Raw genomic sequence first — 24,678 nt, 5'->3', positions numbered from 1 at the left:
GATGAACTCCAGCCCTCAGAGCATCTCCGTGGCCTCCTTTGGATTCGCTCCAGCAGGTCCACGTCCTCCTTATATTTAATTATCTTATATTTAATTATATTCTAATTTAATTAATATCCTTCAGATATTTAATTGCATGTTCAGGATCACAGCAGCACCCAGGAGGAAGGTGGGTAACAGAGGGAGGTGGCTGAGCCCTGAGGTCCACGAGCAGGACTGGGTGACGTGTGGCTTGAAAACAGAAGATACGATTTAAAAATGCTTTGGAGGGTGTGGCTTACCCTCTCCAAAATAAACTGGAATGCATGGATGCCTTCCCTACTGGCAGCATCCCTCATTGCCCTGGAGCAGCAGTAATTTGTCTTGCTGGTAACTTTTTGTGACTCCAAATGAACAGCCAGGAGTGGAAGGATGCAGAGGTTCTGGTGGGCGAGTTGGTGAAGCCTCAGGGGCCCCCCTTGCCCTGTGGGACCCCCTGACCCCTGCCCCAATGAGAGGGGGTGTGTTGCTCTTGCTGGATGAAGATTTTCTTGCTGCTCATGACATCAAGACGTGTTTTTATAAGGTGCAATAAAGCACTAAGAGACTAAACTCGTGCCCCCCCCCCCCCCCCCCCCCCCCCAAATTATGAAAGTTTGAAGCTTTTCTTGGCCTAATACCACGGCTCAGAGAAGTCCCTGCTGTACCTGATGTAAACATGTATTAATTAAAGCACTTTGGAAATGCAGAGTATTGACCTAACGGGCCATAATGGCTCTTCTTGAGCAATTACAATCCATCACACAGCTCCAGACTTCGGGAGGGATTTTTTTCGGAGGCGCGTGCATTATTGACCTGACGGCCCTGGGTGGTTTCCTCCCTCACACAGACCTTTCCTGCGCCAGGGCTTGCATCCTTCCCAGGGAAATAGTTGGAGGGGGAGGCCTTAAATCCCTTAAAATTAATAAATAGGATGTATTCCATCCTGCCCCCTCCCCACCGTGTGCCTCCTCTCCCACTCCCTGTCGCCAAGGGCACTTTAAAGCCTTTCCACCCACCTGCAGACCCCGGGAAACACCTGGAGCAAAATATTTATATCTAAAAGAAAAACTTTGTGCTTTCCCGTGGTGGAAACCCTTCTGAAATAAAGCATTTGTCTCCCGAGACTTGCACCTTCTAATTTAATTTTCCCCTAAATCAAACAGGGTATTAATCCACAATAGAAAACATGTTCCACTTGCACAAACAATATTTAAATGGTATAATAGGGACATCTTTTATAAATACTTCTAACAAATCCTGAAAAAAACCCGAATGTGTGGGCTATAATTAATAGAAATGCCAAGTGCCAGCTAACCAGGAAAACTCCAGCATCATAAATCTGCCCCAAGCCTTCTCACACACGCTGATGGATGGCGACTTGCAGCTTAAATATTTAACAATCAATAATTCAAATACCTATCCTACCCTATTAAATTTGTCACATTTATTTATACATGCAACATCCAGCTGAAGTTTCTCTAAAAGTTGGGCCTCTTCCACCCAGTAACAACATGAAGAATTTTGGAAGAGTGTTGGAAGGGGAAAAAAGGCGCCGCGATACGAAATTCCTGTGGGGAAACAAGGAACAATGGGGGGGGGGGGGGTGGAAATTAAACCCTGTATCCCAAAGTAGTTGGCTGTGTCTCCCTCACACTAATGGGTTTGGATAATGCAGCGTGCAGGCAGGTGCTGGGTCCTATGAATCACATTTAGAGGAATATTTTCCAATTTCTTCGCCGCCCAAGGCAGGGAGCTGCCGTTCATCCTCCGCAGATGAATGTTTCGGTGGCACAGGGTGGGCTGCAGCCCCTGCCCACACACTGCGTCCCTCCCAGAGGAAATCCTGCAAAAAAATAAGGAGCCCTGGAGAAAGAGGTGGCTTTGGGGCTGCCCTGAACTGCAGCAACCCTTTGCCTTGCCTCGTGTGAGGGTAGAGTGGGACAAGAGAAATAAATAAATAAATAAATAAATAAGCACATGCTGAGTGCAGCACTGGCAAGCGAGAGGATGATGATGATAACAATTGTATCAGTGCTACTACTAATATTACTATTAATAATGAAATGACATATTTCCAGCTTGCAGCACCAGCAGCCTGACTCTGTATCTCAAAAGGTTTTTGGGAAAGTGGGATGACTGCATGGTTTATCAGGTGCCTCCTCTCCTCTCCAACAGCCCCCATAAAAATAACACCAACGGGGAAAAGAGCTTGGCTCTGTTTCCATCAGTCCAGAGGAAGAGGAGGTGGCTCAGAGCATCCCATGTGCTGCTGGACACTTGGCCATGCCTCCAGCTGCCTGTGGCATGGAGGGTCCCTCGGACCCCTGCGCGCTGTTGGTTTTAAAGGAGCACCAAAACTGACCTAAGGGGTTACAGAACTCCTGGACCCAAATTTCTGAGAGGATTTGAAAATCCCCGTGGAACTATCTATGGGTAAGGGACGAAGGGTGTTGACTGTGGTCCCTGTCCCCACCAGAGTGTGCCTGTGGGCCCGAATTACAGCGGCATAAATTTCTGTGGCAAATTTATTGCCATAATTTATCAGCTCCTGTTGCTGAATGGCCAAGCAGTTAATTTTGAGATGAAGTGGTGCCATTTTCATCAATACCTGTGTGCTAACTGCCCATCAAAACATCAGCTACAATTAATACAGCGTTGCTGAAGGCACTGAACAAATAAATATTTCCAGTCTTGGCTGGTCTTCAGCAGATGTCGGACGGACCCATCGCCTTGGTGAGTCCTGTTCCAGTTGCATCAACAGGAACGTTTGCATTTAAGGAAGAGGTTAAGTAGCCAGATCGCCCTCTGAGCAGGGTGAAGCCGCGGCATTTCCCTGCCTAAATGCCACCCTGTCCTTTTTCCACCCAAAGTTTTTGATTTCTGTGAGGGGCTATTGCGTATTCGTCCTGCGTCCCGAGCCAGGCTGGCACATATTGATAGCGATAAATAATAAATGGGATTTATTTCCTTAGATGCTGATGGAGACCTTTTCTCCCACAGGAAGAAAGAGAAAGCAGAAAGCTGGAGGGAAAGAAAACGTGCAAAGAAAGGAGGAGGAAAGCAGAAGGTGGTGCCTGAGCCCCGGCTGGTGCTCACTCCTCCGCTCCCAGCATGGCCATCACCCATGTGGGACAGGGTCACCTCTTGCACCCCTCCTGCTTCATCCACCAAACCCAGGGAAGCCTCAGCCAACACCCTGAATAATGAAGGGTATAAATAAATAACAGTGAATTATTTTTTAGGGAGGGATGGGCAAGAATGGGGAACGGGCAGTGGTGAGGAGCAGTTGGAGCCAAGGGGCAACACCTCCCTTTGTCCTGTCATTGCACTTTTTTTAAGCAGGTTTTAATTTTTCTGTATGTATTTGTGCAGTGATGTACACGGGTGAGTTCCTGTCCCTCCCTCCCCTCCTGGTATCCCCCGTGCTCACAGCCAGTGCTTGGAGGAAGCAGCCAGCTCTGGCAGGCCCATGGGACATTCTGGTCCACACCTGGGCTCGCTTCCAAGCCAACGGGGCACCACCACCACCATTTGGGCTGTTTTTCACCCAACTGGGACAGCGAGCACAGGCTCAGCACCCTCACCCCCCCCTCTTTCTCCCTCCTTCCTCCCAGAGCCTGTGGGGGTGAAAGGGGCCAACAATGTTGGCAAGCGCCTGCCTGGGGTACTGTGTTTTCTTTGAGGACAGATTTGGCTTTTCCTTACTGTCTGGTCTCCTTTATGAGAAAAAAAAGCCAAATTGAACAGGCTCCAACCTGTCCTCAGCTGCCACACTGTGCATCGCTGCCAGCATTGCCCACGTCGGAGGCAGCCACCAGGACATGGCGAGGGGCACAGACAGGGTCCCCCCTGGGGATGGTGACATTAGAGCTGTGCTCAGCCTGACCCTCCCGCCCTGGCCTTTTAGCCAAAACCAAAACTCTGTGGAGGTGTGAGAAAGGAAATACCAGCGGTTTATGAGTGTCAGGCAGCTATTTGTTAGAAAACACTCATTTCCCCCCAAATAAAATGGAAGAGCTGGTGCTGCAGCTGGTGCTGCCCAGGGAAGGGCTGGGGGTCACGGCACCCCCCGTCTCCTGTCCCTGAGGGCAGCGGCAGAGCTGCACCAGCCCTCACCCTCCATCATCCTCAGTGTCTGCTTTTAAGTAGAAAACAACCGGAGTTGCTTAAATGCAAAAAACCCTTTCTGCAAATACTAAATTCTGCACCTATCTTTTAAGCAAAAGGGGTTGGAGAGTGAAAAACTTTGAAGGAAACTTTAACATTTGTAAAAAAGCCTAATTTTTGCCTATTTCTGCACCCAGAGCCTTGGAGAGAGGGGCAGCTCCAAGGTCAATCCCAGCAGCCACGGCTCCTCGGAAATTTGGTAATATTTTTATCGTTTAGCTACACTTAAAGATGTGGCATTTGCAGCATTTATTAATCTCCTGGATCTTTCCTAGGTGTGCTTCGTGTCTTTAATTTGGACGGTTAATCCGCCGAGATTTGCTGAGGATTAATCCGATACCGAGCGAGGAACGATTTTGTGTGGCGGGACATCAAAAACACGGCGAAGAGTGGCCGATGTGACAAGAGCGATTCGATTTAACCAAATACCCCCATGATTTGGGATGAAGCTGCTGCCTGGGAGCCTGCCCAGGCTGCAGGGCTGGGGCCAGGAGAGGCTGAAGCCCGCGGCGGCCGGCGATGCTCACGGTCCTACAGCCGCAACCCCACCCCGTGCCCGGCTGGGAGTAAATAACAACACGGCCTGTTAGCATTAGCAATTTTTTATTTTCCTTTTTTGTTGCATAGGAAATGCAGTACTTGCTTCCAGTAATTGTATTGTAATGTGAGAAGGTGGTAGCACTAATGGTTGAATACAAGAGTTAAACTAATCCACACCAGCTCAAAAAACCTGCGGAGACTTAGTTGAATAAGAATGGATGCCCACAGTGATTCTCAACCAATTACAATTTTTTTCACAGAACACAGTAAAACTAAAATGGTAACTATGAGAGTCAATACAAGTATACTAGAGGCACGAGGGGCCTGACTCATAAAAAAAATGAACACGACATGGTATTAACACGGGTGTCAAGTGAATTTGCAGCAGATCTTTCACACGGCCGGTAGAAATTTTAGCGCCTCAAATCTCAACCCGCCGCTGAGGGACTGGGCTGGGCTGGGGCAGAGTTCAGGAGAACCCGCACAGCCAGCCAAAATGGAGATTTCTCCTTGATTATGTTTCCCAAGAATTTCGTGGCCCTGTCCCCAAGGCAGCGGCTGCAGCCGGGCACGGGGCGCCGGCAACAAGGATGAGCGGCATCGGTGGTGGATGCCGATCCGGGCGCTCTCGCCCTACCATGCTCCGTCTAGAAACTCATCTTCTTTTTGTTTTGCCCCTCATATTAATTTGTGGATGCAGATAAAAGGGGGGGGATTTCACCCAACACAATTGTTTTTGTTCATGCTCGAGCATAGAAGATTAACTAAGTGGAAAATAGTCTTCCCTAAAAAAAGGCGTCCAAAGTACAAAAGTTCACATTGCGGGCGAGCGCTCGCCCCGATGGAGGGTTTCTCTAGAGCTCAGAGGTAGCGATCGAGCGCGTTTTGTTCTGGTGCGGACAGGATCTCTTTTGTGATCGAGTCGCCGTGTCCCGAGCCCCCGGCACTGGCCCGAGCCGTCCTCCCCCTTTCCCTCCTGCCAACCTGCACCTCTGGGGTTCGGAGCATGGTCCTGCGCTGCCTCGCCTCCTCCGCAGCCCCTTCCCACCGATTCCTGGTCTCTGCGGGGCTGGGGGAGGCGGAGAGGGGAAGGGGAGGGAGAGCAGGGCCAGCAGAGCTCGCCAGGGCTAAGCCCACCCTCAATTTGGAGGAGAAAAGCCCACCAGCCTCCCGTGTTAATAGCAAAGGAGCTTTTATGAATCGGGCCCAAAGTTTGTACAGAGTTTGTTTGAAGAAAAATATTGCAACTGTGCATGAAACTAAACAACCACATGAGGTTTTTTTTTTTCTTTTTTTCTTTTTTTTTTTTTTAAAGGGTTTTTTTCTTTCTATATGAGGAAGTCTGGTGTGAAGAAGGGTCAAGCATGGGTACCTGGTTCACCGCTGCCCATTAAGAAATCTCTCGCAACATGAGCTCGGTCTCGTTTGTGGGTTTAAAGGACTGTCCCTTCAATTTGAACTGTTCTTCAGAGCAAGCTCTCTGAATTCTTAGGGTAGCTTTTCGAGACTAAAATCTTACCAGGCACGGATTTCTGGTCTCAAACACCATGTCCTGCCCTCTAGGAAAAAAAAAAAAAAAAAAAAGAAAAGGAAAAAAAAAGAAAAAAAAGAAAAAAAACCCAAAACACAAGTAATACTGAATTTAAGTAAATGTATACCTCCAAAATACTGAAAACACCCCAAATCAATAAAGACAGAATTTGCGTTCTCAGTGAAATATCTTTAAACCTATCTGACAAGAACCAAGTCAGAAAAAAAGACTAACATAACTTTGAGTAATATTCATACAGCTACTAAGCATTATGGAATAGCATGCATTAATATTGTACGGTTATTTTACATCACCTATATCAGAAGGTTCTGACAGACAGCGAAGGCTACCGGTGTAGAAAAATCTTACTTCAGAAGAGCAATATAATACAGATTTCACAGGCACTACATTTTAATATATCAGGTATTATGCTGGTTTTCTTATAATTCTTTCTGTCCTAAAGCTGGCATTATAACAATGACCGAAAAGGCAAGGATCGAAGTAAACGGAAAGTAGATACCAAAGTTGATATATTCTTTTCTTTTTTTTTTTTCAGATAGATTAGTGCATAGTTTTCATGCAGATAAACACTGCTATGCATTTACATTGTTGGAAAGCAGAGTGAATTGAGCCCAAGTTGTCACATTTTTGTAAATCATTTTGCCAGCCTGTAATAGCACCATGTAATGGATTTGCATTAAACATTAAATTGATTTCAGAATTGGTGACACAGTATTCACTACAGTTAAGTGCTATGGAATAGCTTCAATGTTACCTGCTATATATCAAAGCAATTTTCATCCCACTGCTTTTTTATTGGAAAAAATAAAAGGAAAATGTACTCGATACTAATTAGACTATTGCGCAGCCTTGGACTTGATGATGGCATAGCTGGGTTTACTGTCAAACAGTAATACATGCATTGACTTCAAGACAAAATTGGCATTGTAAGCTTGATTTAATGAAAATCCTGCCTAGCAGGCAGTGTTAACTTCACAAGACCTGCCTCTGACAGACCTCATGAGGTTGATTTTGTTATTTATTTATTGTTTAGGTGCCATTGAAGCTCTCCTTACATTGTCATGCCGGTTATGGTTTTAATTTTGTTCGATGGAGGCCTTCTACCAATAAAAAAAAAGAAAAAAAAAAAAGATATTTCCAGAGACACAATGCAAAGTACAATATTAACTGACATTCTTAAAAAAAAAAAAAAAATTCACCACAAGGAAAAAAAAACTGTTTTAGGCTATGTATCTGGGTTTTTTTGTATTTTTGTACAGTAAATATTTTATAACACTGTTACTACAAAGCTGCAAATATACGGAACAAAGAGAACTAGAGAAAGAAAAAAAAAATGTTAGAGGGATTTTGCATATTCCTGTGGGCTGACTGAATACTGTGGAGTTGAGAAAACTTGGTGTTTCTTTTCCCCTTCAACCTTAAGGGGAGGGGGAACAAGCAACAGAGACAAAGTGTACCATGGCTGCCTAAACTCGAAGCCCGAAAATTTTTTATTATAAAGGAAGAAGAATAAATAATAATGGCATTGCTGGGGTGTGCGGCATGAGAAAAGCAAGTGCCCTCGCTCAAAAGAAATTAAAAAAAAAACCAAACAAACAAAAAGGAGGGGAAAAAAGAAAGGAATTAACTTGGGAAAAGTCAATTTTCGCTAAGCCATCCCTAGGGCTTTAAATTTGGATGGGCGGGGGTGGGTACAGGCCAGAGAATTTGTGCGTCTGACGGTTCTGGAGAGAAGGAGACGGGGAGGTAAAAAAAGTTGTTGGGTGACGCCAAAGGAGCGCCCGGTGCGAGGCCGGGGCTCTGCTGCTGCCCGCACACCAGGACCATCCAGGGATGGATGGATGGCTGGCTGGCTGGGTGGGTGGGTGGATGGATGCTCCATCCCTCCTGCCCATCCCTGCTCGCCTCCCCGCTCCTCTAAAGGAGGACTAAAACACTGTTTGTTCTCTACACCTGCACAGAACGGAAGTGCCGCGTTTCCTGCGTGAGAGGAAGGTGAACGCAAACTGAATTTAGTGTGTAATACTTTACAACCCCTGTTGGTTAACACCCTTGACCTCCTACCTAATGTTTTAAAGCCTTTAAAACATTTTTTTTTCTCGCAATTCTGCTCAGAGTTCCCTAACTTTAGCGTCATCAAACTTAATATGACAAAAATACCTTCAAAAATACAGCATACCTGTAATGTCCATTTACAATGGTTCTTCAGTAGCCTATACTTCTCAAGCATAGGAATATGCTATACCATTGAGAGAAGAAAAATAACTGTATTTAAATACATACAAAAAAAGGAAACGGGAAAGTTTTTAACTTAAATCCAGTTCCCAAAGGAAAAAAAAAAAAAAAAGCAATTCTATGAACGCTGCCTTTATAACGAACAATCAGAAATTCCACTAAGCTAATTTGACAGAAATTTTTCCTCATTTAAACAACATTACAAAAGTCCTGCATTATAAAATAGGGTAGAATAAATCAGTGTAATCAATAAAACTATACAACATACAAATTACATATCTTCTGAGTGGGCAGTTTAATTCTCTCTCTTTGCAGCCATGACTACAACATGCTCACTAAAAACAACTAACTGCCCAAACTATTGCTTAGTTTGTTTTGTTTAAAAAAGGGTGCAATTTTATTGTATATACAACCAATTTACTGGTAATACCTTGTCTCATAGCAAGGTTCTGACAAAATGTTTGTCTAGGCTTTTTTCCCTTCACTGTGAAGCACTGAAAGCTGCTATTTTTTTTTTTTTTAGTGCACATATGTCTTAATAAAGTAATGCCCAGCTAAGTGCTATAGGGAAGGCAAAGGATGCTGGCTAGAGGATGTGATACCATATACTAACAATCACACAATACAATAGAGCAAAATGACTACTCAACCACTTATCAGACACATATGAAAATCCAAAACATTTTATTTTTTCCTTAAATAGAGAATAACCAGTAAACAATTTTCAGAACTTGGAAGTTTAAAAACGTGCATATAAAAATGGGCATTATATACTTTTATTGAATGTGGATTGATTGCAGTCTGCTAATAAAAATGGGTGTGGGATCTGAAGAAAAAGGAAGTTTTTTTTTTTTTTAAGGCTTGCTTGTGAAAGGAACAGTTGTAAAACAAAAATTGCTTGAAGCAGGGTTCAGCTTAGTGCTTCACAGTTTGACTGCTTCTCTAAGAAGAGCCCTTCCTGCATGTGCATTCAAAAATCACAAAAGTACAAAGACAAACACCTAAAACACACTGCGTCAAGTGCAGCACCAACTTTGGTCAAATAAAAAAAAATTAAAAGAAAAATTAATAATTGCTAAGCTTTTCTACATGATATAAGCAGGTATTGCATATTTTCATATATCTGGGAGAAAACAAAACAAAAAAAGGAAGACTCCAAATAAAAGGTAAAATGCAGCAACATCCAAAAATACTGATAATCTAGCATCTACAGATCTCAGAATAGCACTGCCACTGACCATACAGGACAATAAACACTACTCCTATCTGCGGAACAACTAACATCCTATTTAATTCTAGATGTTGGAACTGACAATGGCTGACATAAAAGTCACATTTACAAAAAGTGTCTCCAAATGCTTGACTAGGGAAAAACCCCTTTCAATATAGGAACATGTGCAACAATTCCACAAATAATCGCTATCCAGGGCAAGGCACATTGATATGGAATTTTTTTTTTTTTTTGTTTCGTGCAAATTAAGAAAACAAAACAAAACATCGTTTCAGGGAAAAGATGAGGAGCAAAGTGTCTTCCCAAGAATTTCAGTTACTTGATTGTATAGGACAGTAGTAGAAACCCTTCTGAAGGGTCGAACAAACATAGTTTAAAGGCAAGTGCCTGGAATAGGGATTACAATATTGTGTCTTAATGCACTCTACTTTACCCTACATTAACTATATAAAAATTAGTTACTAACACTAGAACATGCAGAGACTTTCTCTGATTAGCTGGACTCGCCAACCAGAACGTATATATATGTATAGTATAGGAAACCTTCTTAAAGTTGCATGTGAAGCAAAGGGGTGCTCCGCTGTCTGATAGAAAAAATCACTTGCACTCTTTTTTTTTTTCTTTTTTTTTCCTTTTTTTTGTACATAAGATACAGGACGTTTGGGGTCCAAACTTCTTTTTTTTTTTTTTTTTTTTTTTTCTTTTTCTACTTATTTGTCTGTTTTTTTTTTTTTTTCTTCTTCAGCAAGTGCCCTTGCTTTGAACTGGCATAAGTTGTAAGATCAGCATCGTTCGTTTCTGTAATGATTTCTTCACAGTCCAGAAAATGTACCAGTTCAGGGACACGAAGGTGTTTTACTTTCTGGACCGTTCTCTCTTATTCCCAAGGTGTTTGAGAACTGATAAACCCTATATTGCCGGAAACACGTAAAATTTGTCAGAATTGGCATAATCCATTATAGTGACTTTTAGCTTATAAAATTAACAGATATTATGATTTCATTTTAGTTATGTGCTTTGATAACAGAAAATGATTAATTAGCATTTAATGTAGTTAACATATTGTGGTAAAAGCACCATTAGATTTGTTTTTTTTTTTTTTAATTTTCCTTCAGTTTTAAAGGGATACAAGTTCAACAATAAAAAACATAAAAAGCAAAAATAGCTCCCCTTTTTCTTGCAAGGCTGTTTTTTACCCCAATAATTTAGAGTCCTGGGGTGGAAGGACTTGGAAAACAAAAATAGAATTTTCAACAATCTCTATCTTACAAAGATATTTAGCTATCCAATGAAATTGCACTTTACTCAATTCAAAATTCGATTGTTTTGATTGATTCCTGTCAGTTTCTGTCAAAACAGACCAACTTCCCCATTTCTGTGTGAATTTTTGTGTAATTGTTGAAAATTGTTGAAAAATGTTTTTTTTTAAATGTAAGTGCAGCATTTCAAACTTTTTTTCTTTTTTTTCTTTTTTTTTTTTTTTAGTGAATAGTAGTAGTTTTTGATGTTTTAAATCGCTCTGCAATCGAGTGGAAAAAAATTGTTGACAATGCTCTTATGGTTCATGTTACGTCTCTAAGTGCCGACTGTAAAAAAAAAAAAAGAAAAAAAAACCCCAACAACAACAACAACAACCAAAAAAAAAAAAAAAGAAACCTGCATTTTTTTTTTTTTCCCCGATATGTTACAGAAAAAAAACATGCTCTATGTCTGTCCGGTAAGTTATATATTGCAGAATTCAGCTACTACAAAAGTTATAGTTTTAAGTGTGTTTCATGATTTCTCAAGAAGTCTCACACCTGTATGGGAAAATCCGATGAGGATACTGTAAAACAGCTAGGCTCCATATGGAAAGTGTGTTACAACAGCGAGTTGGTAAGCAGCAGCAGAGGCTAGTTCTACTCAGTGTCACCTAACGCTTACACTACCAATGAGACACTTCAAAAGTTATGAAGCCCAACCATTTCCAGCACCATATGAGAAATTACAACAGTCCTAAAGTTGTCTAAAAAAAAAAAAAAAAAAAAAAAAAAAAAAAAAAAAAAAATTAAAAAAAAAAAATTAAAATCAAATCTCGAGAGAAAGTTACGGCCTTTGCCATTCAACCATAACGTTTGCCATTTCCATGTACGAGTTTGCTGTCGGTGTCTGCTCGCCTCCCCTTCCGCCGATGTGAAGTCGCTGCGCTGCGTTGCTGCTGCTTCCGTGTTACAGAGGTGGGAAGGGGTCTGGTGGTCTGTCCGGTGCGTGGTGGGAAGCGGAGACTTTTATCCCAGGTACCAGGACTGCAAAAGAGAAAGCAGAAGAGTCAGCCCCGGCCGCCCGCTCTCGCCGCTTCCCCAAGGGCTCCGGGCACCGCCGCCAGCCTCCTCCGCCAAGAGGGGGGCTAATTGAGACCGTGACGAATTGACCTAATTACAAAGCTTAATTAAAAATACTGTACAAATCAATATATTTTTTTCCCTCGCCGACAGTCGCTGGACATAGCTACAGATGAACGCGGGGGTCATGTCACGTTACAAGTTATCAATCTTTTTAATAGATGATGGCTTGAAGATCCCTCCAGTTCACTTTTGTCTAATCCCCTGAAAAGGCGATACACATTCGCCTCTCTGTGCCATTTATCACCCTGCAGTCGGGGTTTTCTTGGGTATTTAGGCATGTGCCAGCATAAGCATCTGTTGCTTTATACTGCCCTGCTTCAACTGTCTCGCTGGAACAGATGCACAGAAATTCAACAACAGGGCTGTTTTCTTAGGAGAAATGTGGATCGCTAGAGAAAAGCCAGGATAAAGCAAATCTCGGGAAAAGTGGATCAGCGAAAATGTCCCGTACCTCTGCCCATACTTGTGTTCCAAAACAAAACGTGGGCCTCAACTAATAGCTTTTCTTAGGGAAAATATTTTTTTTTCTTTTTTTCTTCTTTTTCCCAAAGGGAGGGAATTCCCTGGGAATTCAGCCCCGCAACAATACCGTCCTTAACCCAACGGCGCAGATGCCCAGAGTACAGAAAGCAATTTTGCTCCTCCATAGGAAAATAAACACAGTTGGGAAGCTGGAGTGGGCTCTGCTGGAGCCGGGGCAGTGCCACCGCACCGGGGAGAGCCCGTCTCGGCCCCGGCAGGGTCAGCCCAACCTGAACCCGGGATGAATGAGAGCAGTGTTAGGCCCTGGGACCGTGCGCGCGGGGGGATGCTCCTTGGCAATGACATATTGCTGTGGGAATACACCAACAAGCGGCAACTATTTAGCCTGGAGTCAAGTAATACAACAAGAAAGACTCAGGTATTAAAGAGCCGTTGCTGATACCCCCTGTTTTTTGCTGGGGCTCCTGTAATATATGAGGTGTGTCTGTGTGCGTGCACAGCCCGATGACAAGTTTTACCAAGTTTTTCCTCCGCTCGTTTTTGGCCTCTGACGTGATTGATAGCACAATCAGCTCAGGGAGGATTTATGAACATTTACAGAAGACTCTGAGGCAAGTTTCATGTGGGACTTGGAGATTATGTGGTCTTGCCATGGAGGTAGGAACCGGTAAAATAAATAGCAGGATTGGAGAAGTTGTCCTGCTTCCAATACACCTCATTAACTAACTCTTCCTCTGCTCGCCCTTCTGAATGCAAACACACCGGTCCCATATCGACTCCATCTATTGCCTACAGATTTTATATTTAGACTTACTCAGGCTGCAATTAAACGAAATAGTTCTCATATGTAAAGTTTATAAACAGAGGAAAGTTCTGGCAGGGTTCGTGAAGCGAAGCCAAGTCCCATTCCCCTCCCTGACTGCGGGGCCCTACTGATTTTTAGGAGGGTGCAGGGACGTGGAGTGTGGGCTGTGCTGTGCTGGAGGCATCTCCAGCCACTGCCAGCACCTCTGGCCACTGCCAGCTCCCAACTTCTCCAAACTTTTCAGGGCTGTCCCTCACGCTGCTTGTTTCAGCGTGACAGTTTTTGGCTGGACTAGGAACTGTGGCAGTGCCCAGCAGGGAAGAGAGGGGGTAATGTCTGAGAAGGGAGGGAGCAGAGGGGTTAAAACTTCGAGGTGATGGAGTACAGGGGTTACAGACTGAGAGATGATGGAGTCAGGGGGGTTAAGACTGTCAGGTGATGGAGTAGAAGGGTTAAAGCTTGAGAGGAGATGGAGTAGAGGGGTTGAACACCGCGAAGGGGTGGAGTGGAAGGGCTGAACACTGTGAGGCGATGGAGTAGAGAGGTTAAAACTCCAAGGTGATGGAGTAGAGAGGGAGGCGATGGAATAGAGGGGTTAAAATTGCGAGGTGATGGAGTGGAAGGGTTAAAGGCTGCGAGGCCGTGGAGTGGAAGGGCTGAACAGTTCCAGGCGATGGTTTGCATCTCCAGCGCTGATGTCCGGCTCCTCCACGGCCGCTGGCCCGGCACATGGCCCGCCGGTGGCGGGAGCCCTCGCCACTCCTCCCTCGTTTCAAAAGCTGATTTTTTTTTTTTTTTTTTTTTAAAGCAGGAAATAAAAAAAAAAAAAAAAAAAAGAAGCGCAGAGGCTGCGGAGGTGGGGCCGCGCGGGGCCGGGGCTGGCGGCGCTGGGGTCCCCTGGCCCGGCCGGGCTCCGCCGCCCCCCCGCCCCTCGGTCCGTGTGTCCGGCCGCCCCGGCCGCTCCGTCGGTCCGTCCCCCGCCGCCCCGCGCTCCTTCACGCATCTCGCTATTCACCCCGCGCCTCGCAGACAAGGTTACCCCAGAGCGGCTCTGTAATCCTTCACTGAAATAGGCTTTATTGATTGCTCTGGTCTATTGTTCCCTTTTCAAGTCCCCCAAGTTCAAGTTCATCCCGGTGTTACATCATGTCTCGTTGCTAAGGGCAACCAGACAGCCCCAGACGTGACCGCCATCCGCAAGCGCGGCGCTGCGCCCTCCCACCGCCGCCAGCCGCGCTGACGTCGAGCCCCGCTCCCAACACACTGAACTATTTATTCTGCCTAATTTATGACCTCCACAGCAAGAGAGACCCCCACTCCAAAAACCAACACTGTTGTATATTTAATTAATCTGTCTTTCTCTGGCACTTGGGAAAGTTAGACAAAGGTCTAATTATTGTGTGTCGCTCCCCACACTTTTCTTTTTGGGGTGACTATTTGCATGGGAAAAGAAACGGCGAGGCTGGGCGCGAGTCCCCTCCCTCCAAAACACCTTTTTTTTCCCCCCTGCCCTATTGACATTTCATGAAATACTTTAGCTGCTTAAGGGAATTAGAAAAAAAAAAAATCTGATGTGAATGTAACTCCTTCGGAGTTGGTATTCAGTAACACAAATCAACTCATGACATGTTTAAATTTAAATGCTAACCACACACTCTGCGAGTTACTTTAAAGGTTAGTTTTTAATCAATAGAAGTTGCTGACTCGGGAGTTTTGAGCAGCGCAGTGCAGCTCTGGGGCCTTTGTCTCGCGTTGGGCTTTCAAACTTTTTTTTTTCTTGAGATGATTTTAGCAATGATTTGCAGACACAGAGCGCTATTGTGCTCCTGACTAGCAACATGTCAATAAAGGAGTAGAGTTACCATGCACTAGGGTGTCAATATGACTCCTGCAGACACTGCTCGGCCTTAATACCAATGAAAAACTTAATTAACCCTTCCAGGAGCGACCCAAACCAAACCGCAAGCTCGTTTCAAAACTTCCTTGCCGGGGCTCCGCATGGCCTTGACTGAAAAGCTGCTTTTACAGGACCCAAACACGGAGCGCTTCGCCAACAGCTGTGTCCCGCTCCGGCTGCTCCTGCAGCCCCACTTGGATGAGATGTTTTATGGGCTGAGGCAGCAGAACAGCGAGACAGAGAGCGCATTTACCCAGCAGATCCCACCAGCACCGCTCTCGGGACACCGGTTTAATTTAGAGCATCTTACAGCTGAAGCGCACACACAGAATGATCCTCCTTTTTCTGCTAATCATTTTAATATTAAGATCTCATATCCCCCTCAAGCCTCCTAGACATGTCTAAGTCTTCCAGGATTAGGGCTGAAGAGCACCATTGTTCCTCTGAAGCACCTGTGAAACTTCTCTGCGAGGGAGAGGAGACCTCCGGCCTCAAATGAAAATGTCTAGGAAGCGTATTAGGCACTTGGAGACCCGATAGCTGGGATCTATGAAGGGTTTTTTTGCATGATTAGGGAGCTTAGAATGAAAAGAAGAAGCCTGGATCCCTACATTTAGATGGCTGAAGTATTTTGTGCCTTGCTTTAGAGTGCTGCTCAATGTCTAAGCACCTCACCCATTTCATCCCTTCAGTTTTGTAACTTATCCGACTGCACCCACTCGGAGAAGGCGGTGTTGCCTTTCTTAATTTAAAATCCCCATTTAAATCATGGGCCCTATCACAGTACAGTCAGGATGATATTATCTCTGTGCTTTTTCATAAAAGAGCCGGTGTTTTATTTCCCTTCTATTTACTTTGCAGTACTGTTCTCCCAGCGAGTTTAGAGCTAAATGAACCCACTGGAGCTAAAGGTCCTGCTCAGTAAAATTGCTGCCACACAGTTGTTGGTGCCACTACGAGTCTGTATTGTCCTGCCGAGCATCGCGCTGTCCTTCTCCAGCGCTCAAGGTGAAACATCAGAAAGAATTCTGCAGTCCAGTACGAGATCTTTGCTTCCCTTTCTCCAGTCAAATGAAGAAGTAATCTCATCAGGTTGAAAAGTGCTGACTAAGGATTTAATAAAGTGCCTGCAGATGTGTGTCATCTCTAAGGTATTCAACTCATGTAATGCAAAACAGTTCCACACTGAATGTGCTTATAAAATTCCATTTAACCATTGCAGAGCTCTATTTTACTGTTCTCCGAGGAGTATTATCACACTTTTTTTTTCCCCCCCTAATTTACAGCACCATGAAAGTTGAAACTCGTATTTGAGAATCCTCACAGTAGTAAGGTTTTATGATCCATAAACAATATCTACTTGACTGAATCCTAAACAGGAAGTCTGAGATGGCAATTACGGTTCTCTGATAAAGCAAGTCTATTTGTTTCTTATGCATTTCTGGAGATAGCAGACACACAAAAATCCTCCAGCCACTCCTGACAATCGGCTCCTTAGTACAGGAAGAACAGCAAGGAAACATTCTTTGATTCTGGGTATTTAACAGGCAAAAAGCTCAAAGTGCCTCATTGACTCCTGTAGCAGTTTCTGCCCGAGTCAGGAGCCCAGGAACAGGCCCACTGTTTATGAAAACCTTCTTAAACTAGCCTTCCTGCACGCCGTCCCTCACCCCAGGCCTCCCCACGAGCACTGCTCACGTGTTTCCAAACAGAACGACAATCAAACCCAAACTTGTTCCATTTGCTTCTACCTGCACATCTCCTGCCCCAACAATGGGACCTTTCAGCTCCCGCAGAAAGCCAGGGCTGTGCACCCTCCCTATCTGTTTTTCGAATTAAGAAGTTAAACAAAAGTCCTCAAGGGCAAAGTTTAACGCTGCGGAAGGAGGTTGTTAATGTGGAATCCAGAACTGGGTGTGACAGTTGGCTTATTTCTCCGGGCAATGTAGGTTATTTAAGGACATTCACACGTTTGAAACTCTGACAAACTCCACGCGCAGAAGTTTGGCTTCCCCATACCCACTCAGGGCTCAGAGCTGCTCAGTGATAGCCATTTTCTTTAGGTTCCAGCCCAGTTAGTGTGCCTGGCGGCGGGACGGGTCGGTGCCATCGGGACTTCAAACGCGGCTGCCGTGGCGCTGCGGCCGTTGCTGCCCCGGGCGCGTGCAGGAAGCGATTGCTGCACGGGCCCAGGTGGGAAAACCCACCTGTGATAAGAGCCTAAATAAAAAAAACCCTACAGCTTTAGAGCTTGCCGGCAAAGCGGCTGTTTGGGCAGCCCAGGTGAACCCGAGCCATGACCGCCGGCACCGGAGAGGGCTCACCGAGGAGCGTTGATTTGTTTGGGGATGACATTTCAGTCACCTCAAGAACTTTGAGGCTCCCATGAACATTAACCCCAGGGAGGTGAATTGGGGTAACGAATCCTTCTGGTTGCAAAGATAAAATGAGAATGTGAACAGTTAGGCAGCAAACTGGGCCTTTTGGCATCACCTTGTGAGAGGTGCCGGGAAGGCTCTTCCCCACGGTGTGTTGTGTGAAAGCAAGGGGACAAAACTGGGCCTTTGATGCCATTTCAAAAGGGTTGCTAGGGTGAGGGGAGGCAGTGGCAGTTCAGCTTCTGGTGCGACTGGCTGGAGAGCTCCTGCACATACAGCAACTGCCTTCAGCCACATCTGAATTCATCCCACTCTTAAAGTGCTTCCTCCAGAGTTTCTCCAGGCCCAAAATCTGATCCTACTGCATAGGACCGAAAGGTGAATATAAAAGACAAGGTCACCTTTGGGCCTGTGGAAGTTATTTTCTTAGAGCTGGGATTAATTATTCAGTAATTATATTTTCCAAGCTGAAATACCAACAGGGACGTAAGTAGCACGTTGGTCATCCCCAAAGGGACATAAAACAGTGAGAGAATCTTCTGGTTGTCCAGCATCCGCACCCGGGAGAGTCACACGCCCCACTCGGAGCACTTTTATATTGTCTGGAGGCAGATAAAACCTGTCCCGGGAGGGACACTGGTCTCCAGGCGATGCGTACAGTAGCTCTGCATACAATAGTTTTTGCGGGAATGCCAGTTGTGGCAAACTGCATTAAATTACGTGCAATAATTTTGTAATATGCACTTTTGCCTGCTGACTATTAAAAATGTATAGTAGTCCAAACCACTTCTCTCCTGGGACCAACAAACTCACTTCAGGCAAGATTTCTGCTTGGGTTCAAACCTCAAGTTGGGAACAGCTAGTGTTTTTAAATAAGTCACCCCAAACCCTCCCAAACCTATGAAAACACACTCATACAGTAACTCCTGCTGTTGTTCCAGACATCTGAATGTTCCAGTAAAGTGTCCCAGCTGGCCCCAGATGTTTCTTAAGTATAAAGCAATGCTCTGAGTGCTGGACCCCCTGCTGCCCCGACCTGGAGCTCAGCGGATTAAAGATTGACTGCACTATGACATATTCGCATTTAGCCTGAATATAATACAGCAAAGACTTATCAATGGCAAATGTTTGAAATGTAACCCAGCCAGCAGAGTAGGCTGGCACTCTGAATATGATGTATAAATAATGTATGGGAACTTAAGATCTAAATTAGATCTACAGGAAGAAAACTTTCCCTTTTCTCTGCCTCTAAAAGAAAAGTTCTCTCACAATGAGGTCATTTTCCTGCCCGTCTTTTGGTTTACAAAATTGCTTTTAGGCAGAGGGTCTTCCCTTTACTTGGGGAACATTTTCCCAGTTACAGTTTTCCTCCAGTTTTCTAAACAACCAAGCAAAGAAGTCCATTTATTTGTTAGTAAATTGACTTTGAAATCTGCAAAATAACTTCTAAACTTTGCGTGGTCGGCTGAAAGCTGACTGCAGCCACGCTAAACTGCAACCCTTGCTGTTTAAAAAAAGAAAAAAAAAAAGATAGTGGAGTGAAAGAGAGAGAGGAAAAAGAAAGGGAGAAAGAGAGAGAAACAATCCCATTTTGGTTTTTGTTAGAGGACGGCATACTACATAGATCAGAGACTTTTCAAAAAATAAAAACCCCCACTGTACACAAAGCACAGGAAAATGTGAGGAAAAAAGGAAAAACCTAAAAGCAGCTTAGAATGTGTTAACTCTGCCATTCTGTCAGCTTAAAGAGTATTTTATGCTTGATCAACAGCTCTCTTTTATTATGCTTTTCTTTCATTCATTCAAGACATCAAAGACCAGAACCACCAGTGTACCTGATCTACCAGAAGAACTTGTAAGGGTGTTCTAAAGAAACGGGGGTATTGGGAGCCAGACACCCCTGCGGACAAGGCAGTTCAAAGAGAATATTTCAACAATGATTACATTTTGTAAATCTTTGTACGAAAGACAGCTTATTTCCTGCTTTTTTCATGAAAAATAGATTCTATCCATTAAAGTGAGCCCACAGTATGAAAGTTACTTGAGATCTGAGGTATAGCAAGCGGATTAAGTGGAGGGTGAGATGAAATCTTTGAGAGAGACGATGGCTTTCTCTGATATTTGTCGCTGCCATAAGGTTTTCTGAGTGGGCTAGAAACTTTCTTTTTTTTTTATTATTTATTTGCAGACTTGCTGGTGGCGGCAAAGCCGTTTGTAAAAGCAAAATAAACCGGAATGAATCAGAAAGGAAAATCGCAACAAATAAAAAAGGAACTGAGAAAACAAACGGCTGCAAAAAAACCTTTTGACATGTTTGAAAGGAAAACTATATATATTTGCCCCGCTCCGAAAATCGCAGGCGAGCCATTTAAATCCTGCAGACAACTCCAAAGTGCAGTGCACAGACCCAAGCCAGCTGTTTACTTTTCCAAGCCCGTGGTGGTTTCTGCATTGATAAACTATATAACCTCACACACACAGAAGGGATTTTAGCTATGCCAGACCTCATTGCTCTGTCCCGCTCTCTTTATGTGCTGTCACAGAATAAAAATGATCCTAACACAAATGCTGAAATAAGATCTCGCTCCAGAAAGAACATCTTTGTAGATATTTCCTGAGTTACTGCCAAGCGGGATTTTTTTCGCCCATTCATCCTTTCAAAGTTTTGCTATAAACATAGCCAAAATTGTTCGGGAGTAATCAGAAATGACCAAAATATGACCCCCCAGCCAAGGCCAGCTGTGGGGAGAAGGGGAGGAAGCTGCCCCACGCCTGCGGCTGGGACAGCAGCCACCTCTGCCACCATACCTGGGTGATACCCGCCGGCATCAGCACCTTGCTTCCCCCCCTCTGTACATGCTTTTGGAAGAGAAGAAGGAACCAGCGGGATGCATGAAATCAAAGAGGCAAAACCAGCTTTAAACCCACCTCGTGGTTTACATCTACTATTGCGAGGTAAAAGCAAATGCGCTGCGAGGGGGGGGTTGAGTTCTGCGCTTTACGCCTCGTTTTTAGACAGCCCTGTATTTTCCTCTGCTGGAAGCACAGTTAAATTTGCTCGAGAGTGCAACAATTCCGTATTTCTTGCAGCAGATCTCACTCATTTCTTTCCTTTTATGAAACAACACGTGCACGGGGACTTGGAGCTGCTTATAACCTCATGCCGGGAAGTCCCGTGGAAACTGGGACGGCAGACACACCGCTGCAACGGGGCTTTCCAGCATTTTGCTTGGATGAAAGCAAAACCCTTTGGCTCCCTGAAGTACAGCTTCCCCCTGGACACGGCACAAAGCCGCTGGGTGCCCGGGGACCCCCCAGCCCTGAGGGTGGGTGCCTGGGGCCTGCGGCGGCACCGCTCCCAGCCCCTCGCGGCCGCTCGCAGCCCGTCCCAGGCTCTGGCTGCGCCTTCCCAAGTTCAAGTTCAGGTTTAAGGGAAATAAACCGCTCCTCGGGAGCCTGCAGCCAGCCCTCATTTCCATGTGATCCCTCTGAACTTCGCCTGCGCCAGCGCGCCCTGTTTCCAGGGCCCGCCGAAGGAATGTTTTACAGTTAGAGCCCGCAGTGCTTTCTCAGGCATTTCAGACCCAGAGGCCCAAGTTTCAAGCTGCAGCATTAAAAGTTTCCACAGAGCTACTGCGGGGGGGTGGGGGGGGAGGGAAATGAGGAGAACAATATCGTCTTAATTGTCTCTATATAGCTCCACAGTTAAAGTATTACTTTTTAAAGGGACATAATTTATTCTGGAGGCACGGTGTTATAACAACCAGTACATACTTTCACCGCGGCGTAACCCGCTCTATTCTTCATTGTTCTTTCTGGTGGTGTTGCTTTTGCAGAACTCCTTGTTACGCCGTCCCTGATACTGTACTTACAGTTTTATTCAATTTAAGCCAGTTCCTGCAGTCCTCAGGCGACCAACCCCCCCCCCCCCCCCAAAAGCCTCAGGAGTTCTGCCTGCATCAGGGCTGCAAAAATAATCTCCCCTCAACCACCGTTCTTCTCCCCCCCAAAGTTTCTTTACTTTTATTGCTTTAGACAATCGGGGAAAGTCATCCAAAGAAAATCAACCCCCAGCCTGGGCCTCCCAGGCTCGGCTCGCAGCGAGACAGCCCGAGCACACACGCACAGACACACACGTACACACACACCCAGGGGTTTGCCCTGGCACTCTCCTGCCCTGTCCCGTGCCGGCGGAGCCACAGGAGCTACGTGAGGGGCCCAGGGGCTGAGGGGTCCCAGTGGGATGGATGGCTCTGCCAGCAAGCTGCTGCAGAGGCTCTGGCTCTTTGCTCTGCAGTTTGGGGTACAAAAGGTAGTTTTCAGCCTTCTTTTTCCCCATTTCTCCACTGGAGAGCAGGGAGTAGGGGAAAGTCACTACAGTCTTGAGAGGTTGAAAGCTGAGGTGGCCTTTCTCTGCCCTGGTCACCCAGCTCCTGTATCATCCTGGCTCTGACAGCCTCGATGGAGCTATGGGGGACTCATCTGCCACCACATCCCTGTCCAGGGGCTCCCCGTGGTGTAACAGGAGAAAACCCATCATGGATCAAAAGGTAGTTGATCTACAACTACCAAAGGTAGTTCAGCTGCTTTTTTTGGCTGCCCTGAGAGTACTTCAGAGCATACAGAGGAAAGTGAGGGGAGAAAATAACTTGGGCTGGACAGGGGAGTGAGCACTCCCTTCAAAATACCCGCAAAAGCCAGGCCCCTGCCTGTGCTCTTTGTCTGTGGGTGAAGTGAACAAATGAGCAGCCCTGTGGGGAGAGCAAAGTGTGCCCAGCCTGATCAAAACAGGGCAAAAACCAGGGGGGACAGGTCAGTGGGGACCGGGAGGCACAGGGGAGGAATTGGAATGTGGGCAGCAGGAACAGTGGGGCTGGCAGGGCACACTCCAGGCCAAGGGACAGCTGGGGATCCCAGGATGAGGGCACCAAGACAAAACAGCATGTTTTGAGAAGTGGGCAGAGCAAGGTTGGGTTTGGAGACCGCAAAAAAGGAAGAGGAATTGGGGTTTTGGCAAGTCCTAGGTGTTACTGGGCAAGGAGATCAAAACCAGTCTCCAAATTAACACGGGCAGAAATCGGAGCACAGAGGTAACTCCGGCACTTTTGACCTTTTAAAATTACAGGAGACAGTGAGCGGGAGGAAAAATGACTTGATTCATCAGGAAACCCCCCCTTCCCAAAACTCCTCCTAAAAAAGAAAACCAACAGGGCAGCGAGCTGAACAAAAAATCTCTCCTGAATGTGGGAACTTTTGACATCTGCCTTTTTCTTGATGCTTTGTACCTTGGTAAACTGCTCTAAGAAAAATGGAAGGTCGCACATCATGCTTGTGTTCAGGGATGCAGCTGTGGGGATCCATGAAGGGACTTCTGTCACACTGTGGGAAACCCCATCCAGGGATGAGTCCTGTAAAAATCCACTGGGGCCATTGGGGTCAGGATGCTACAGGAGCAGTGTGAGTGGGGCAAGGAAAGACCACCCCAGGCTCCAGAGGTTGCCAGCTCCCCGTTGGAGAAATGGAAAAGGCTTTGCAGCACATGATCTGCCTTTGGATGAGGAAGGACGTATTAGACATGGTTGGCTAAAGGGAGTTGGGTCTTGGCCTAGCTTGGAGCAATTTTCACACATACTGTGAGATGCCAGTGAAAGTCCTGGTGGAGTGTAAAGTCATTAAATGAGATGAAATTAAACAATTTAGTTATTTCTGCTTCATCATATTTGTGCAGTATGGCAGGCAGAATGAATTACTACTAATGATCAAATTTAGTAATACTAATTAAACTATCTCAATTTAATTAATACTAACAGAGAAAACAGACAAAATTACTAATGTAAACCTTGAACTTAAAATCAAAAGGTGCCTCTTCGCTTTTGTGAGTCACTGAATGTGAGGCTTTTTCCCTGAAAATAGCCTGTGTAGAAGTGGCTCTTTGTACTCCCTAAGTAAGCTGCTCCATTGTATGGATAACTACAGCTCTCCTCCAGCTTTCTTTCTTCCCCTTTTTCTCCTAAATGTTACTACTTTTACTCCTTGTGTTCCCAAAGAGCTTCCAGGAGAAGAATCTGAGCTCTGTTCAGACTCACTCAACATCAACAGCACTGATAAAGCAGTTACCACTACTGGGACAAATTCTGCCCTGGGTGCTTGCAGGAAGAGAGTTTAAAAAGAGCCTGTGGAGCCTCCCTTGCTGGGAAATCAGGGAATCACAGAATGGCTTGGGTTGGAAAGGACCTTAAGGATCAGATGATCTTCCAAACCCCCTGCCATGGGCAGGGACACCTTTCACTGTCCCAGGTTGCTCCAAGCCCTGTCCAACGTGGCCTAAACTTTCAGATTTAGCCTACAAGACCAGTAATTTGGGAAAACCCCAAACCCATCTCTACATCAAGGAAGATGGCTTTAGAGTCACTGAGAGTTAATACCTGTAGCCACAAAATAAAAACTCCACAGATGCAGAAGACTGCACTGCAAACCCTCTCCATAAAGAAAATTAATTTTAACCTTTATCTTATCTGAAAAAGACTAGATTTACTCTACTGTGCATAGTTATAAGCAAAAGAGAAGCATAATTAAACAAAAATGTTATTGTATTTCTAAAACAAACTCCTGCCAATAACAAATCTTCCAGCTCCTCCTCTCATCAACTTCAGTGAATGTACAGCTGGGTCCCATACCACAGATTCTCAGACATGATCTTTAACCCAAAGGACTACAAGAAAGTCCTTAAAAAAACCCCAACAAACCAGAGAATAGCCAAACAAGGAATATAATGTGTCAAAGTGTTCTTCCAAAACCTCAAATCTCGTTGTTCAGCACATGCAAAGATGAAAAAACGCAAGCCCACATGCAAATGTCATACTTCAGTTTATCCCTTCTTTTTTTTCTTTAAAAATAGATACTTTTTCTGTTGTCATATTTAAAAAGGTGTAGTTATAGCAAAAGCACAAAAGGATACCTGAAGTTGTATAAAGCTGCTCCAAGC

At 45.1% G+C, this 24,678-nt stretch overlaps 1 protein-coding gene across 17 annotated transcripts in view; it reads right to left on the bottom strand.

Moving 5' to 3' along the window:
* Positions 1 to 4,774: 4,774 nt before the first annotated feature.
* Positions 4,775 to 24,678, bottom strand: part of NFIA (nuclear factor I A) — a 350,608-nt gene continuing 330,704 nt past the window's right edge. For all 17 annotated transcript variants that reach the window (XM_048313295.1, XM_048313294.1, XM_048313300.1 and 14 more), the window contains one exon: positions 4,775 to 12,031. In XM_048313295.1, the coding sequence (XP_048169252.1) occupies positions 11,955 to 12,031 (77 nt within the window). In that variant the 3' untranslated portion in view covers positions 4,775 to 11,954. The remainder of the gene's footprint in view (positions 12,032 to 24,678) is intronic.

This window comes from Corvus hawaiiensis, chromosome 9 (genome assembly GCF_020740725.1).
Source record: "Corvus hawaiiensis isolate bCorHaw1 chromosome 9, bCorHaw1.pri.cur, whole genome shotgun sequence".
In the NCBI taxonomy this organism is placed as follows: Eukaryota; Metazoa; Chordata; class Aves; order Passeriformes; family Corvidae; genus Corvus; species Corvus hawaiiensis.
This window is presented reverse-complemented; position numbering and strand designations above follow the sequence as displayed.